General features: G+C 37.3%; 1 protein-coding gene across 3 annotated transcripts in view; it reads left to right on the top strand.

Moving 5' to 3' along the window:
• Positions 1-15,900, top strand: part of SCAPER (S-phase cyclin A associated protein in the ER) — a 163,247-nt gene extending 147,347 nt beyond the window's left edge. For all 3 annotated transcript variants that reach the window (XM_072147687.1, XM_072147688.1, XM_072147686.1), the window contains exons 29-31: positions 10,371-10,562; positions 13,005-13,056; positions 15,445-15,900. In XM_072147687.1, coding sequence (XP_072003788.1) covers positions 10,371-10,562; positions 13,005-13,056; positions 15,445-15,533 — 333 coding nt within the window. In that variant the 3' untranslated portion in view covers positions 15,534-15,900. The remainder of the gene's footprint in view (positions 1-10,370; positions 10,563-13,004; positions 13,057-15,444) is intronic.
• Positions 15,901-16,135: the final 235 nt, after the last annotated feature.

The following is a 16,135-nucleotide window of genomic DNA, read 5'->3' as shown; positions in this document are numbered from 1 at the left end:
GACTGGACACATTTGGTGGCTGAGGGGGCTTGTCACCCATATCCAAATTACTGTTGCTGTGGTTTGATTGGATCAGATTTAGTTTTTTCTTTTTCTTATGCACTTCATATTGCTTCATATTCCTGCATTCACCAGATGCCCACACCTCATTGCTCTTCATTTTACATTGGTGGGGTGGGAATCTATGAGACACTGAGATTGACTCATTATCTGTCAAAAACTTTTCACAAGAAGCTTTGTGCTAGGATTTAAGATTGAAGAGGAGGATTTAGAAAGACCAGAGGCATATCAGGAAAGCTATTCTGAATGGAGTATTTAGCAAGGAATGTGCCATAGAGGACCTCATCCTAAATCCTCAACATCTCAGAACAGCGGCTAATGATGTGCATAATTACAGTGACTTCAGCCCCTTAGCTCTACATCTGTCTCCGTCTCTGGAATTTTGGGTTGTATAGGCTTCCCCTCAACCTAGTTATGTTTACTGACTTTGTGAACTTTACTTGTCCTCTGTAGCAATAGTGAGAATCAGAATAATCTTGATAATTGTCGGCTAACCCGGTGGTCTGAGCAGCATCTTCTACTTTCTCTGTTCTTAGTTCTTCCTACTCTTATTCTGTATCTGTCTATTTTATGAGGAGAAAACAATGGTTTGTTTGCTATCTCAGTCAGCGCCTTAGAGATGAATAGTGCAGCAGACTGGTTGCTCTGTTGATTGGGGAGTACAACAGACCTCCATTATTGTGATCTGTGAGTTTCCCATCACTGAGACTTCCACCAATCAGCAGGATAGGGCCTAACTTATTGTCACTAGAGAACCCCTTTAATATAAATAATAATAAAATATTAAAATAATAAAAAGCCATAATTTTGTGGATAAAATCTGACTATAACTAACATCTGTGTTCCACATATGGAAACAAGATTTCCCAGCTAAAACAAGTACTGAGTTGACTAATATAATGTATGCCTAAAATTATTGGTTTATATATTAATATTATACTTCACTGTCTTTTGTTCACCAAAGAAAATGTCTAACAATCTCTGGTACCAAATGGTTCAGAGCCATTAGAAATAATTCCAGTGTCAAGTTCTCAATAGTAATTAGGATACTTGTGATCTTCCCTGTAATTAAAAAAAAAATCTTTCTTTTTTTTTTTTCATATGCCATTCTATCTTACTACCTATAGTTAACTCATTCCACTACAGATGTAATGGATCATGTCACAAGCTCTTGTCTCCCTCAATTACCTGCTGCTGTAGCTGTGTATGGCGTGCAGAGTTACCTGGAGGTGTTAACAATTTAATCCTTATTACCTGGCCTTTGTTACTTGCCAGAGGGAAGAAGTGATCTGGAACCAGTGGTATCACATACCCAATATTATGTTTCCAGCTCAGATGCTTTCAATATGTTTTATTTATAATTATAAACCATTCAGATGTGTCCAGCCTCCCGCCGTGCATTTCTAGTGTATGTCAGCCAGGTCTGTCCAGCTATGATATAATCGGATAATCTTTAAAGGAAAACAACCACTTAACAATTTACAAAAGAAACTACAGTTACTCCCAACCGTTCTTCTTTAATGTAGACACAACGGGATCGCCTTTTATAAGTTGTCCAGTGCTCCGGGCTGCTAATTTTGCACACCTCTGCACTTCCCTCTCCCATGCAGTGAATTCACGCCTCTCGCGTGACGTCACCTCCCTCTGGGAGATGGCGAGTGCATGCTTTATTAACATCCTGGAGCGCCAGACATCTTGTCCTCGCGTTCCGGGCTGCATAAGTCTTTATTCCAGGTGATCCCGGTAAACATTAAACACTTCCTGGAACAGGATGAAGAGGAGTTGGGTGAGTATCTGTAGATTGTAGACAGGAGAAATAGTGAACACTTAGTGTTATTGAACTTTGAGTTTTGTTATTCTTCTTGTAGCCTGTCTTATTCATCAGATTTTCCCACAACTTACTATAAAGGGTGGTCATAGAGAAAAAGGCAAAAAAGAAAAAAATATCTCATAGGTTAGAAAAAATGTGCTGAAAACCCCCACCTCGTCTTATACACGGGACTATAAAAAAATAAACTTATATACTCATCTCCGTCCGCCGGCACCTGGCTGAATGTCACTTCCAGTCTCTATGTGAGTCTCGTGAGTTTGTGAGTCTGAGAGTCTAAGTGCTGCTAATCCGGGGCTATCAAGATTTCAGAAACCAACACAGAGCTTGGGTATCTGATCGCCAGCACTCGCCGACACCCCGTAGTGTTGTGGGGAGCAGTCGGTTCGCACCGAGGAGGCCTCAAATCGTGCCAAACCACGGAGAACTTCGCTGAATCAAGCTGTTGTGAATTTGGTATTGGTGTATATCTTACCATCAGGCAATGGAACTACTGCAAACGAGGTGTTAGCAGAGGTGGGTGCATTGAGAGGCTCTCCTTTTAATAACAGGAGATTTTAATCGGGTAATACCAATATTGCCAAAATTTGTGCAATATATAACACTGCCAACATGGGGTGAAATTGTGTTAGATCTTTTGTTTGCAAATGCTGTTATTGCCTATAAGCCGGTCTTGATGGCACCATTAGGTCGTTCGGATCACAATTTAATATATTTAAAACCCATGTACTGTCCAGTACATGGGCTTGTTTGCGGGCTTGTTTCGAAACCACTGTTTGGGGTTTATTCATGGACAACTGTAAGGAGAATATGGACAGCTGTGTGGACACCGTCACAGATTACATACATTTCTGTGTAAAAAATATAGTCCTTGAGAAAATTGTAAAATCGTATCAAAACAATAAACCATTGGTGAACTCAGAATGAAAACACTTGCTCAGGAAGCGTAGTCAAGCTTTTTGTAGTAGGGATAATTATTGGGAAAATAGAAGTTTTGTCAAGTTGTAGGAGTTCCACAAGGGATAGTGAAATGGCAGAAAAAGATAATGGCACTCACCAGTTCCAAAGATAGGAAAGTCGTCCTTTATTAGTGAGCAAACATGCAGGGAAGTATACAAGCAACCCTCGGCAACCAGTAGCTGTATCAAAGAATATTAATGAAAAACTGGAATGAAAAAATATGGTAGAAAAGGGTGCACAGGCAACTGGAATAACCTTGATAGGATTATTAAGAAAAGGCCATTCACAAGGAGTGGACTGATTCTGTCAGTGGCCACCACACTATCATATCCAGGACATGGGCCACAAGTGTTGCATTACATGTGTAAAGCCACTTCCGAGCAAAAGCATCTTACCTGGCCCAAGGGGAAACTGTTGCTCGCTGGTCCAAGGTGTAGTTTTCAGATGAAAGTAAATTTTGTATTTCATCTGTAAATCAAGGTCCCGTGGTCTGGAGAAAGGGAGGAGAGACAGAGTCCAAGCTGCTTGAGGTCTAGTGTGAAGTTTCCACAGTCAGTGATGGTTGGGGGAGCCATGTCATCTTCCTGTATAGGTCTACTGTTTTTTATCAAGACCAAAGTAAGCGCATCCATCTACCAGGAAATTTTAGAGTATTCCTTGTTCACTCAGACACCAGACCCAACAATGCAGATGAGCTGAATGCTGATATCATACAACATGGGCTTCCATAACACCTCTGCAGTGGCATCAAATGATTACCTCCATGCCACACCGCATTGATGGGGTCATTCATGCAAAGGAGTCCCATATATACTGTTGGTCTTGGTCTCTATATTATATATATAATATATCTATATTATATATGAGCTTAACTTTTTGAGTTGAATTACTTTTTGTTCATATTCTTATTTATTGAGAAGCACTTATATATATTTATTATAGCCAATTATGGCTAGTCGTATGCCTATTTTTACAGGCATTTACTGGCTTCAGCCTACAGTCTACAGCAGGGGTGGCGAACCTATGGCACTGGTGCCAGAGGCGGCACTCTGAGCCCTTTCTGTGGGCACCCAGGCCATCACCCCAGAATGAAGTTCACCAGACAGAACTCAAAGAATCTGCCTGCAGAAGCTTCCTACAATGATAGGCAAATTTGCCCTCCTCCTTTCCACTGCGTTGGTGTCCTTAGGAGGCTGAAGGATTGAAAGTTGTCAATGAACAAGGAGAAATATTACTGCTTAAATTGCTGTGCTGGCACTTTGCAATAAATAAGTGGCTTTTGGTTGAAGTTTGGGCACTCAGGCTCTAAAAGGTTCGCCATCACTGGTCTACAGTATAGACATATTAAGCCCAAATAAATACATCATGGATAATAAGGGTCATTGGTAATTGAAGACGAAACAATATTCACATGAAGTAGAGCATACATAAAAAGTACCTACACATGTTCTTTGTAGTTCAGTCAAAAGTAGTGTTCCTTAATGTTCATATTGAGTAACAGTGATACGTTTTCTTATTTTATTTGTTCCAATGAACTTTTGCCTTGTGGTAGCCGGATACCAGACACTTAATTCCTGATGTTTTAGGATTAGGGATGCATTAACATTGCATTTTCTGTTATGACAGACAGTGAAGCATAAGTAAAGAATATTGCATAGGGGATACAAAGGTTGGAATATGACCAGTATACCAGGAGAAAGGATGTGAAAAATCTGGTGATGGACATAGCACGCAGAGCTTTGCAGTCTGTAACTTTAAGGACATAAACCCCTTAACGCCGCTGCCCTTTTTCATTTTTGCGTTTTCATTTTTCACTCCCACCTTCAAAAATCTATAACTTTTTTATTTTTCCATGTACAGAGCTGTGTTATGGCTTATTTTCTGCGTACCAAATTACACTTCAAAATGGTGGTATTTAATATTCCATGCCCTGTACTGGGAAGCAGGAAAAAAATTCCAAATGCAGTGAAATTGGTAGAAACCGCATTTGTGCCGTATTCTTGTGGACTTAGATTTTATTGTCGACTTTATTCTTTGGGTCGGTACGATTACGGGGATAGCAAATTTGTATAGGTTTTATAAAGTTTTCATACATTTAAAAAAATTAAAACCTCCTGTACAAAAATTTTGGGGGGGGGATTTTGCCATCTTCTGGTGCTTTTTTATACTTTGGTGTACGTAGCTGTGGGTGGTGTCCTTTTTTGCGTATTTTGATGACATTTTCGACTTTGGACGCGATTTTCCGTTAAGGGGTTAAACGCAGTTAAAATCATTATCATATTTTGATAGATTTTACATTTTCGGATGCGGTTAAGCCGAAGTAGCCTCAGGTCTTTGGAAGACCCAAGGCTACCATGGCGACGAATCGCCGCTCCCCGATGACGTCACGAGGAGCGACGATCCTCGGAAAGATGGCCGCTTTGCCGGCGGCGATCAGCGGGTGTTACCGATAAGCCTTTGCTGCAATATGCAGCAAAGACTTAACGTCTATGGAGAGGGCTCAGCCAGTGAGCCCTCTCCATGCACCCGCACCCAGCATGTGACGTAATATTACGTCACATGTCGGTAAGGGGTTAAATAAGCATTTCCATTTGGGATAATTATCACTTATCCATAGGATTTTCCATAAATGTTTTTATAGATGTGGATCTAACTTATGGGATCCATACCTTTCTCTGCAGTGGGCATTCCCCTAACCCTTATTACGTGGCTGCAGGAAGAGTGGAAAGGTAACCACCCTTATTTGGCTCTCTTTTTTTCTAATTACATAAGGGACTTTCAAGCCCCATAGAAATGAATGGTGAGAGGGGTACATTCACACCCACCTCTCCACTCATTAGTGGGTTGGGCGGCCCATTTTATCTTGAATGGTTTATAACTTTAAGTAGGTCTCATGGGACATGAGATATATCTATTAACACAGGACAATACAAATCCATTTATTAACTATTAAATGCATTATACCAAGAAGTTCTGCGAAAGCACACAATAAGTACCCACGTAGAGAGTAGATGTGTAGGTATATATTTTAGGGCTATTTCATTGTAGAAGTGCAAATGTAAAAACAAAATTTCTGATATTTTCAAGTAAATAAAGTAAGCATAGTCAGTATCGGTTTCCTATTTGCTATTCTACCAATTTTACTATGGAGCTAGACTGTTTCAAATTGGCATCCCCCATATATAAAAAGCTTTATTTTTTTTATCTGAATGTGACCACATAAGAGGTTTGGGGCTGGAACTGTAACCTGTAAATGTATTCACCAACAATCATTATATTGCTAACCATGATAAACTAAAAGCAAGTTACGGCAAGCACTTAGTTCCCACAGATTACTGTAAGGCGTTCTGCAAAGCATTTAGACGCCAGCAGTTTCACGACCGTATGCTGTCAGAGTCACATGTTCAAGTTCCCATATTCTATTTGATAGAAGTGCCTACATTAAAGTATACACCATCTTTGAATTCATTTGGCCACTTCTTTATTATACAATACATTTTAGTTTTCTGGTATATATTTAATATTTTTTAATTTTTTTAATATTTATATTTCTCGTGGAGGATTGTTTGGAGTTGCCAAAGAAATAAACATTGCATATGCCGGTTTAGTTGGTTAGCAGTCAGGTTAGAAATTAGCCAAAGGTTATAAGAAGCATAGATGTGTAGACCATGAATACCACCGACCTGTTGCCAAAAACAGGTCCTGGACAACAATAAAGCACCTAGTATTGCCCACTCAAATGCTGTTACATAAGCACCATACCGTCTGGGGGGAATGTACTTGGCACAAGCCAAATTTACTAGGATTGTCTAAAAAAAATGCTGGACAATTCCTTAACATTTGGAACAGTCAGCAAGGCATGGCTGATGTAATCGTATTCTTTGATAATATTGCATGAAATGGCACATTAAGCAGCTAGTAATGTATATAAATGATCTTGATTGTAGAAGAATCAAACTTCAGTTTTGGAACATCATAATTTAGTAACTTTGTAAAAGATGAATCCTCTTTCTTACAATGCACAAAATAAGTTTCACTTTGTCACTACATGTTGTCACTGTGTAACTACATGTGGTTGGTTTCTTCTGTCAACTAAAATATGGTATGGACATCTGGCAGACACAGGGTTAACAGATCCACTTTTGCTTACAAGCTGATCTGGCGCCAATGATAAAACTTGGGTGTCCCACCTCACAGACCCAGTGCCTACACCTACAAGTCTGCCCCTCCCTCCATCAAGGTTAATGGGAGATGTTTATCGTGGGTTGATGAAAAGGTTTTCACAAAGCCTGACTAAGTGGCTATGAAATGTTAGGGATTTTGGATGAACTGTTCACTAATGCTGGGTATAGAAAGCCCCTTGACATTTACTGGTTTAACCCCTTCGATCTAGACATGCTGAAGGGGTCTCTGGGGCCAAACAAAAGAAGTTCTTCCTTGTCGCATGTGACGGCTGAAAAGGACCTTTACGAGGAGTTTTCATATACACACTCTACTCTCTTATCTGATCCTCCCCTTGCTCTTAAAGCTTTATGACACAGACTTAGTTCATTCTCCGGCACTTTCCATTATATTGTTTAAAAGCACTTTATTGGAACCTGGTTTGTGTAAGCTTCCAATATTTTCTATTCAGAAAATTTATATACGGTAATAATATACAGGAATGCAAGATCTTCAAAGCTGCTTAGTGGAAGGTGTAAATAGATTGTAAGCTCTTGCAAGCAGGGTCCTCATTCCTATTGTTTCATCTCACAATGTTATTGCTCTATAATGTCTTATTTTATTTGATTATGTCCCCCAGGATCTGTAAAGTGCTGTGGAAATTCATGGTGCTAAATAAATATTTTTATTTATTTATTTTTGCAAGATTAATTATTAAATAAATCTGCAATAGCCACATAATGTGATCACACACCAAAATAACTCACAATTGTACTGTTTGTACAAGTATTCCCGGCCTTTCAATTTTTTGTTTTCAGAAGAGTTAGGATATCTATACACTATATTCAGCAAATCCAATCTCCAATGTGTTGTCTTTTCATCAAACATTGGTAGATATCTAACAGTAACAAAAAACAAAAAATTTAAGATAAAAAACAAAACAAAATAAAATTAACCATTTAAATAGGAATAAGTACTTGTTTGGTAATGGCATCATTTACCACTTTAAATAAAGCAAAAAAGGAAGTAACTTTACCATATATTAACTATATTATAATACGGAAGGAAATAGAATAGATACAATGATTGTGCCATAGGCTGCATGTTTTTTTGACAAATAAAATGTAAAAAAATAACCCATATTATGTCACTTATCGATTTATATTTGTATTTATAACTATTAACATCCCTCCCTTCCCTGGTGATGTAAAGAAAGTGACAATATAAATATATTTTTGTTGGTTGCTCTATTCTGCCAAATAAGCACTTTCTCTAAAATATTGGAAAAAATACACATCAGCCCCTAAGTAAAAACAAGTTATGTTAATGTAAAATAATTGTTATAAATTAACAAACAAGCAAGCTATTTGTATAATAGCTGTAATATAATGCCCCATTTTAATTGAAGGGGTTAATTAACAGATTTGTTAGCTTCCCCAGGCAAGTAAACAAAAAATTAAAAATGTACCTTATTCATTTTAGATACATTTCAAACACCCCCCCCCCCCCACACACACGCACACACACGCACACACACGCACACACACACACACACACACATGCTTATATGAATTATATACAATTATGAATGTTTATTGCAGCGTTGTGTAAAATATCCATCAATAAGTGCTTCACAATTCGTGCGAGTTCCGTTTCAGAGAAATGGTTAATCACATTAACATGAATAAATATTGGAGGATCTGCTTAGATGTGTTAAAATGTTGTGCACATGTTTTTATGTAATATGTCCCTCTTCTTTATTACCTACTATACATTGTAATGTTATATACATGTTTGACACTAAGCTTTTCTCTTTTAGATTTAAAAAGTAACTTAATTTTACAAAAAAAAAATGAATAGGGCAGGTGATAATAGTAAACTTTGTAACACTCTTATTAAAGGGATCCTGTCACCAGATTTTTACTAATAAGCCTAATGATACTTACTTTTACCCACACTGTTTTTAGCTAAAAGAAAATGCATAGGTCCCCAGAAAATTTACTTTGTAAGCCTACCTTGCACCCTGCCAGAAGGGGCAGTGAATTACAAACCTTTCTCAAACCTGGTGACAGGTTCCCTATAAGGAAAAATAATACTCTTTTCATTTTCCTGCCCCTTCTTTCTCTTGTATTGAGCAGCGTTCTAAAAGTACTAAGAAAGGAGGGGATAAAAGGACACATTACAATTCTTCATTAATAAAGTATATTATATTGTTGACATGTCATATGGTTTAAAATATAGTTATGCTTTTAATAGTCTTAATTGTATGTGTCTAAGATTATCATGTTTGCTGATTTTATTTATTTCAAATGTATCCATATTTAATAAAATATCTTTAGAATACTTGCGATTTATGTGTATGAAGGCTTTCTACCACCTGGTGAAGTGCAGAGGAAGGATAGTCTAATCACATCCCTCAATCTATTGTATCTGTGATTGTAACATTTGTTACAATCTCTGGGGAGCCCCTCTCTGGGGGCAATAGAAACCCCACAACTAATGTTTTAGAAGTCTCAAAGTCCATGTTCATACAGACTGTAAATGAGAATGTCTTGTTTTGTGAAGTTACTTACTTACTGTGTACATTATATCGCACTCTGAAACTACTGAAGTGCTTGGTGACATTATATACTGATATTCTGCAATGTAAAGTGATTTTCACTTGGAAGTGAAGATAAACCTATCATAGCACATTTATGACGAATACATTTATTACACATTCATATTCGATTTTTAATGCATGTTTCATATGGGCTAGAATTATCACCTAATATGTATAAGACAGTAGACACTTTCAAAGTTTTTAGAATAGGTGGCTTGACTAGGTTAATGAACAGTATATAAAATGCCAATCTGCCACACAGCATGCACCACTGTGATAGCATAGGGCCATCCTCTGCCTGTCTCTGGTTCATGCTGTTGGATGGAACGTAGTATAAAGGTTGCTATATGTAATATGGCATGGGAAACATGCCGTCTAGTCCTCAGTGCTATGGAAATGTGCAATAAATAAGACAAACTGTGTGTACAATGTGTGAATGATTATCCTGGTTAGTGCCAGCCGTGATACAATTGGGTTCTTTTAATCTGACATGGACTTCCAAAAGCTGTACCCAATACAAATTTACTATACAGCTGATTAGATGGAAGAGTTGAAACAAAAAATTAAAATCAAGAGAATGGAGTTTTCTTCCAGAGGATCAGATGCAGAATTTATATGATTATCCTTTTTCCAGAGATTTATTCCAGATGCTAAAACCTCTTAAAGTGTTGAGCTGGATATAAAGGGTATTATCAGTGGAAACACTGTAGATGCTCTCCGTAATCTACATTAGATGACTTGTTTTTCGGTTTCCTTCAGGTCATTGTCCAGTCTGGCCGTCACCCTACTGTCCTCCAGAAACTCTGCCAGCTCCCCTTCCAGTATTTTAGTGACTCCCGGCTGGTCCGGCTCCTATTTCCCACACTGATCTCCGCCTGCTACAACAACCCACAGAATAAACTGATTCTGGAACAGGAGTTGAGCTGTCTGCTGCTTGCCACTTTTATTCAGGTATGGAGGTGGAGAAGGGAGCAGGGACCTGGGTGGTTGTGGAAAAACTTATGAAATACTGGTGTGTTTTAAGAAGGGGGGTTGAAAAAGGTACATTGTAGGATTTAAGAGCTACAAAATAAACTGTTGATATTGCAGCACTTGGTGAGTATTCTACGTAAAGTTTACACAAACCTTCTTAGCTGTATATCTTCATAGATGTGAACGTGCTTGTGGAATTCATTTCCGATTATCTTGTTTATACTGCAAAGCTATCAACTGAATCATCATTTTGTAATTCCGCATTCAATATATTTTGTTTGATTAATCCTATTTTGCTGAAAATTTTATATATATATATATATATATATATATATATATATATATATACATTCACTAAATAAATTGAAGATGGCAGCCTTAATAAAACTCCTCATAAAATAACCACTTCTTCTCCATATATATGTTTATATACACATATAGCATTGTCCCCACATAATTAATCTGTTGGTGGTTATTTTACTGTCAGACATTTATTACTGAAATTGTAATAATTATGTTTATTTTTATTATTATTCCCTTTTAAAGAAAAAAGTGTTTTTGTGAATGGATAATGGGCTGTGACATAAAACAAAGTGTCAGTTTTACAAAAGGGCACAATCTGTATTTTCTCTATTTGCCAGGATTCATTTTTAAAGTTTATAACCTATGGAAAAAGGCAAAATAATATAAAGAACATGAGTTATTACAAAGGGATACAATAATGATGACTTCTGCTTCAGCTGACTTGCTGTGTATAGATATCATCTTATGTTAATAGTAGTGCGGTACAAATTAGTAGACCTAATACATTTAATCTATATGACATTGTATTAAGTATTCTTCTGTATGGTATGAATATTTGGCAAAGGGGGAAAAATTATCGAAGTTAAATTAATAGGAAACATTGCATGGAAATGAATAAAGTAACTCACCTTTTCAACAGGAATGCTGCCTAATTTTGTATTTAGCAGAACATACATGTCTTCTTGCCATTGTTTATCATACCACCTTATTGCTTATGTTGTTGCCTTGCCACATAAAAAATAAATCTGTCACCGTCATGTTAATCTCTACAACGCTAAACTTTACGCACAGTTCCTTTATTATGACAAGTTGGTCCTGGTTTGAGAAGTTGTATCTTTCCTTTCCCAGATAATGAACTTGTCCGGCCTCTATTTAACATATGATTTACCTCTTGGAAACATAATTAACCTGTTTTTCTAATCTTTTCTGTGCTATATCTATCAAACCACAAAAGGTGACCAAAGGCCAAATATAATTAAATTTTCGACAGAGCATTAAGTCTGTTAAACATATGTGTTTTTTATCACTAGATACACCCTGAAATATGAGAAGAAAATGGCAGCAAATTCTATGAACTCACATGTAGAGAGTGATATATCAGATAGCATCTGCTTTAGATATGGCATAATTAACTCGCTATGATTTTTTTTTTTTTTGCTCTGTAATTTGTAGTCAAGCCATTTAACTAGTGAATGTCATTATTTTTAGCATTTTAAACAGAATGACGGAGATATTTGTCATGTATTCTAATTACAAGCAATTATCCAAACTAATTTCTAGCTATGGTTTGTACATTACTAGGTGTAGAATCTTATCACTTTCTCATTAATCTGGACAGTGTTAAGTTTTAAATCATGTCAGTGTTGGGGTTGGTGTGAGTCCAATGTCTGATACATGCCTTTATGTAGAATGCATATAATATTAAAGCACACATACAGATGACTGTAGGACTGTAATGTTTGCCTCGCTTGCATGCTGCTGCAGAAGTTAGTAGTGGATGAGTTAAGTGTAGACGGGAGCTGTGAGCTGTGTAATTCTCTGCTCTGCTCAGTTACTTTCTGGCCTCTAATCTTATAACCTATAAACACCGTGTCACATTTGCTTATTTTTCATTGTACAGAGGAAGCGGGAGCTTGGATGCTTTCATCTGCTCCATGCTCCATTCCGGCTGCTGCTGGAAGATGATGACTGCATTCCCTCTCTCTCCCTCTCTCTCTCTCTACACGTTTTGCATGCTCATTCAACCAAACTTTTACTAAAACAGAGTATTTGAGCCATGCTGTCTCCTAGAGGCACATGTTCATTGTCTGGCCACTGTGCTGAAGTTGTATAGGTTCTATGGTGAAAATTGGATTTTGGATGTAGATTATGTTAAATGAATAATGTCCATTAATGGAAGGAAGCTTAGAGAACCACACAGGGGTTGTTGTTTGGTTAAAGGTTTAAAAGTCATTCTCGATTTCCAGAATATAAACAAAAAGATTATGGTAAAGAAGCCTTCCATGACTTTGATGAAGCAATGGCGCCCAGTTCACTGTAAATTGAGAATTGCACCAGGGTGTAAGGATTGTAGCTGTTTGCCGCTCTGCTAACCACTACATTGTCCTATTGTCTTAGGACTGTTTGCAAGGATCAAGTCATCCCGACAGTAAGACGTCTCTGCACAAAGGTAATGTAACCAAGACTGGCTGATTATAGTCATTCAGACATACAACTGTCTTTCGTCCTGACCTTCAGACCAAGGAAATGGCTTGTTTTCAGAAGAAGTCATTGACAGCCCAAGCAGCATAATGAACATGGTGCTAATTCATTGTACAAAATGACACTGAACAACTTCACAACAAAAGCCCTTTGAGAGCCGACTTGTTCTTTTATAAGCAACAAAAGCCAGTTTACTCAATGGCTCTGCCTGCTATTGGAAATAGTTACTTACTAAACAAACTAGCATTATGGGAGCAGGTTAAATTACCTCTGCATTACACACTCTCTGCAGGACTCCGTACTTCATGAAGGCTGTGAACCTGACAATATTAAATGCTTGTTACACCCTCTGCGGGTGGTCCTTACCGCCATTGCCCTTGTGAACTCTGTGAAAAAATCTGTAAAGTCACTTAAAACCAAATAGGAAAAAAACTAAAGATGCTGACAAACTTCAAGCAAATTCATGTCCAGTGCAGATGTTCATCAGTTAAATTCCCTTCCCCTAAAACCTGAAATATTTTTACCAGCCACAGAATTGGCAAGAAATTAGAACACATATTTTTCTTCATTATAAAGTCAAAATAATTTCCATTTTTAAATACCTAGAAATAGCCTTGTAGATAAGATGTGGTATACATCTCTTGACCAGTTTCACAGGGGAACAGGGAACTGTCAATTAAGGCTCAGTAGGAAGTGCTGAGGGTTGAAACTAGGCAGGAGAGGGTGTATCTGACTTTGCACCCATGCCAAAAGTACACCAGAATGTTTCATAAGTAAAAAGAAAAAACAATCATGATCCAGCTTGTCAGAAAACCGGTCAATCTTTATATAATTAACTACACAGTGTTTGACAAAATACACTCAAAAATCCAAAACTAAAAAAAATGGGACACCACGTGTCTTTAGTCATGGTACACCAATATGTTAATTTTTTGAATAAAAATTAACATTTCGCTGCATTAAGGAAAATGGTTTTTCAAGGCACGACACTCCACACACCTACATGTTTACATATTTCATTTCTGTATGACATGGTATTTAACAGTCTCATTAATTGTCATATATCGACTTTTAGTTGGGATGTCAGCACAGATATGTCCACTGTATGATCACTGTTAGTGACTTGCCCCTTATAGTATGTGTAGTAAGGCTCTTTACAGTAGAAAGCCAATAACATTTTATCTTTATTGAAAATATGGATCAAACACAATCCATTAAAGGGGTGTTCCCATTTCAGCAAATTAATGTTATTGTTTGTATTATAAAAAGTTATTCAGGTTTGCTATATACTTTCTGTATCAATTCCTCACTGGTTTCTAGATCTCTACTTGCTGTCATTCCATAGAAAGCTTCTATGTTTACTTCCAGTGGACAGAAATCTGACCATGGTCACACAGGTGCACTGCTCGTTATAACACACAGCTCTGATTACTCTCTGCGATACTAACGAGCCGTGCACCTGTGTGACCATGGTCAGATTTCTGTCCACTGGATGTAAACATAGAAGCTTTCCATAGAATGACAGCAAGCATATATCTAGAAAACTGTAAGGAGTTAAAACAAAAAGTATATTGGAAAATTGTATAAGTTTTTATAATGCAAACAATAACATTAATTTGCTGAAATGGGAATACCCCTTTAAGCCCAGTTCACGTCTCTGTTAGATCTTTAACTATTTGCTTCAGTTATTGTGAACCAGGTGATAACACAGACATAAGGTATAATGGAAAGATTTGCACCTGTTCTGTGTGGTTCCACCACTCCTGGTTTTGGCTGACAATGATACAAATAACTGAAGACCTAACATAGATGCCCACTGGGCGTAAGATGGCTCTCGCACATTATAATGTGAAATAATGTCCCTCTCCACTGAAATTGAAAACAAATTAACACAAAATAAAATCTGAGTATTTTTAATAATAAGTAATGCCCACTATTATAACGGCTTCCATTTACTATGGAATATATGATGCTATGTCCTTACGTCCACTAGAAACTCCTAATAGAGTAAAACATATTGCACACCACAAAGAATACTATGCAAAGGGCAATGACACTGGCTGTGAACTAGAAGAGCCTGTCTTCAATCCTATGTAAACTCTAAGTGACCTCAAACATGGTCTCCTTCTATCTCTCTGGTCCCCTCTCTAGGACCCTTGAGTAGATGGCATATAAAAATAAATAAACCAATTAACGACTACCCGTCTCCAGCAGAGTCTCTCGAGATGGTGTATGTAGTATGAGGCTGTATAAACACTACGGGAAAATACTGTTGCTAGGCCTTACCAACATCTGATGCCTCTCTCGTTTTATTTGTATGATCTTATAATGTTACTTTTCCATCTTTTCCTTCCAGATTTTAGGCAGCAATATTTGGAATTCTCCTTACGCTTTCCACGTCATAGCTGGGAGACCTCACAACAATTTTTCTTGAAAAAAGACTAAATTTCTAATCGCCGTTTCTTTTAAGCATTTTAATATGGATGAAGTGCTTATGGATTGTGGACTCTGGATTGTAATACCATGTAATTTAGCTCTGCTTGTAAAAATGCCTCCATAAGTTCTGTTTGCACTTTGTACATGTCCAGTGTGTAGATATTGTGTGGTGTGACATTTTGCTTGCATGTAAGACTTGACTTGGCCGATCCATTTTTAACTCACTGCTCACTATCAAAGGATTCTCACCATGCACTGTGTTTAGCTGCAGGATGGAGATCATTTGGCAGTGACCAATAACTGTATTAAAATGAATAAGTATGTTATATTTAAATATCTATATCTTGAAATAAAAATAACTTATTTTCTTCTCTGAGTCATTTCAGTTATGGTGCAAATTAAATAGGATATGGCAAAATATGTATATAATTACAAAGGTTCACACAAAATAAATACAAACTCTATAGCGGTGGACAGTCACATAGGTTTTTCCGCTGATCCTCTTGCTACCCGAAACATGAGGATTGAAATAAAAAGCGAATTACCTCTCTGTTTTTTTTCCTGTGGCTGGCTTATAAGTAGCTTTATCAATTCATGGTGGCCATACACCT

This window comes from Engystomops pustulosus, chromosome 4, assembly GCF_040894005.1.
Source record: "Engystomops pustulosus chromosome 4, aEngPut4.maternal, whole genome shotgun sequence".
NCBI lineage: Eukaryota > Metazoa > Chordata > Amphibia > Anura > Leptodactylidae > Engystomops > Engystomops pustulosus.
This window is presented reverse-complemented; position numbering and strand designations above follow the sequence as displayed.